The sequence below is a fragment of the Branchiostoma belcheri genome, unplaced genomic scaffold, assembly GCF_001625305.1.
Source record: "Branchiostoma belcheri isolate BF01 breed outbred unplaced genomic scaffold, Haploidv18h27 scaffold57, whole genome shotgun sequence".
NCBI classification, from domain to species: domain Eukaryota; kingdom Metazoa; phylum Chordata; class Leptocardii; order Amphioxiformes; family Branchiostomatidae; genus Branchiostoma; species Branchiostoma belcheri.
The window spans coordinates 20098-22618 of record NW_017804209.1 but is presented as its reverse complement, the minus strand read 5'-3'; the positions used below and the strand labels follow the sequence as shown (position 1 = coordinate 22618).

The following is a 2521-nucleotide window of genomic DNA, read 5'->3' as shown; positions in this document are numbered from 1 at the left end:
AACATCCAAAGAGAAGTTAAAACTACTTTCAGAAATAGTTTTAAACATTAGCTTGTATTTTTTGGTACAATTACCTTTATTATGTAGATTTTTGTAAGTTATTTTGTACTCTGTTCCAATGTTCTTTTATTCATTGGTATTTGCAATTAGCCTTCGGGCAGGAATGTATTTTAATTTGAACTTATTATGATTTATCCCTGTACAAATTAATGGAATGCACGATCCAATCACATTTGTGGTTCCAAAGGTGCAAAACAGGGCCTTAAATGTAAATAGTTTCGACTCATTCGTTAATGTAGTCTTTTTATTAAGTCACTACAATATCATTTCAGTAGAACACAGTACTAGGACGTTACTTGCAGATTTTCATTCCGTTAATGTACCTTCTCAAAAGAAACGAGTAAAGCATCACTTGATCTAATTCTGTACACGCCCGGGGTCGAATGGCGTACTGGTAGAGCATTGGGCTCAGAACCAAGAGGTCCCGAGTTCGAATCCTAGCTGCCATGTCACCAATTTGTGCCCTTGGGAAAGGCACTTGACACGGCATTCCTTATTTCGCTCTGGTGTTAATGAGTATGCCAGACTGATCATTATCATGATTGTGCGTATTAAAAGAAAAAAAACAGACACCTTTGACCATTGTAATGACTTTTCCGTTGTTAAAACAGCCTGTTCCTCCGGACGATTCGGTAAAACGTGTAGGTTCAGCTGCAGTGGAGGCTGTCAGGGCCAGCTGATGACGGTTCCGGATCCGGTAGGGTGTACCTGTCCTCCTGGGCTGACCGGAATGACGTGTCAAGACGGTAATATATTCACAGATTCATTTTACACTTTTAAAGGCATCCGATGCAATTTCAGGGTGGCAGAATCGAAAACATTATGAATAAGGCATCCAGTATGATATAGATACATACTGCCCCACATTTGAATCAGTATTTCATACTGCAACGCACAGAAACGCACTCTTAAAATGAGTCCTTTATTTTCTGGGTGGTACCCCAAACATCAGCCCAGGATCCTACCAGTAACCATTTTTCATTAAAATTTTCGTCACCTTTGCTCCATGGATGCCAATAGATATTGCGATTGAGTTCTTCCGGCTTAGTATCCAGATAAGTGACTAGAATATTGACTTTGAAAAATCTGACTTTCCACCCCTTAAACTACATTGACCACTTTTAACCACATTTTCAGTTGTACGTGCATTCTTTCAGTCACAGTAAATAGAATGCAACTCTTACTCTTTTCTGTTTTTTTAAACCCTTGCCCTGCTGTGCGCAACATATGTCGCGCGGCACATACAGTACCATCTATATAGCACCCTGTATAGGTACGATTTGGGGGTATTTCTCGTGCAACGCATCACACCGCAGCGAAACGCAACGAATGCGGAAGTAACTATGCCACTGCAGGGCCAAAAAAATTGGGGGTCTATGGTCTAATTAAGACATGAAATTATTGAAAAATAATGTGCCAGGAATGCCAGCAGGACAAGGGTTAAAACGTTGCGGTAACTAATGGAATTTTTTTTCTCTGTGTTTGTCTTTAGCGTGTCCGGGCGGCACTTACGGGGCAAGCTGCACCCAAACCTGTCATTGTTCATCTGGAAACTCAGCCTGTAACGCGGAAACCGGAGCGTGTAGCGGTGGATGTGCGGCTGGCTGGGAGGGATAGGTACGGTCTTGTTTAAATTAGTCACATGAACTTTATTGACACATCAAAAGTACAGCGACTATCGTAAGGTCTTCTACTACACATAGAGACAGAAACGTGGGTACAACAGAATTGACCTACCATGAAAGCTCATCTGTGTTGGTACAAGACATAATATGATTATGAAATAAAAAATAAACTTTCCTCTCAACAAAAGAATGAATTGGGACTTATTATCCCAAATCGGCTGACTCCTTTAACATTGTTCACGGAATGGACCCGTGTACACTTAGAACGTTACGTCAGAGACATGTGACCGTAGTAGCGGGTCATACGTGCCAGATAACTTGTGTGCCCCCCCCCGTTTCTTTTCATTGTAGGTCTGTGAGCTCTAATTTAAATCGCCTCCTTTACTCCTCTTGCAAAGAAGTCCTCTATTCTTAACCAGAAAGAGGGCAGGCCTCCCTGTGGCACCCTGTGGCACTCCTGATACAATTTTCTCTCAACCGGATGTTACACCTCGGTACCGAACACAGTGTGTGTGGTCAATGAGAAAACTACAAATCCATGGTAATATAGAGTATTCATATCGACAGGCATTAATCCTTTACTATCTCTTCTGGTATATGTACAAATGTATATTCAACGCGATATTTTCCTCCGTGTTGTACAGGGCCTGCCACAGTAACACAGCATCCCGCGGATCAAACAATAGATGTTGGAGGTCAAGCAACATTCACCTGCAACAGCACAGGTGTCCCAGCACCTGCGATCACCTGGTACAACGACAGCAGTGCAATCACACCTGCAGGACAGATCAGTGTGATTGAAGTTATATATACAGTAGTAGAGAACGGTATCAGTG

General features: G+C 42.0%; 1 protein-coding gene across 1 annotated transcript in view; it reads left to right on the top strand.

Moving 5' to 3' along the window:
* The window catches only part of LOC109481610, a 21246-nt gene that overhangs the window by 18507 nt on the left and 218 nt on the right, over nt 1–2521 (top strand). Inside the window, exons 10-11 of the mRNA XM_019784192.1 lie at nt 672–757; nt 1553–1677. Of these exons, the coding sequence (XP_019639751.1) occupies nt 672–757; nt 1553–1677 (211 nt within the window). The remainder of the gene's footprint in view (nt 1–671; nt 758–1552; nt 1678–2521) is intronic.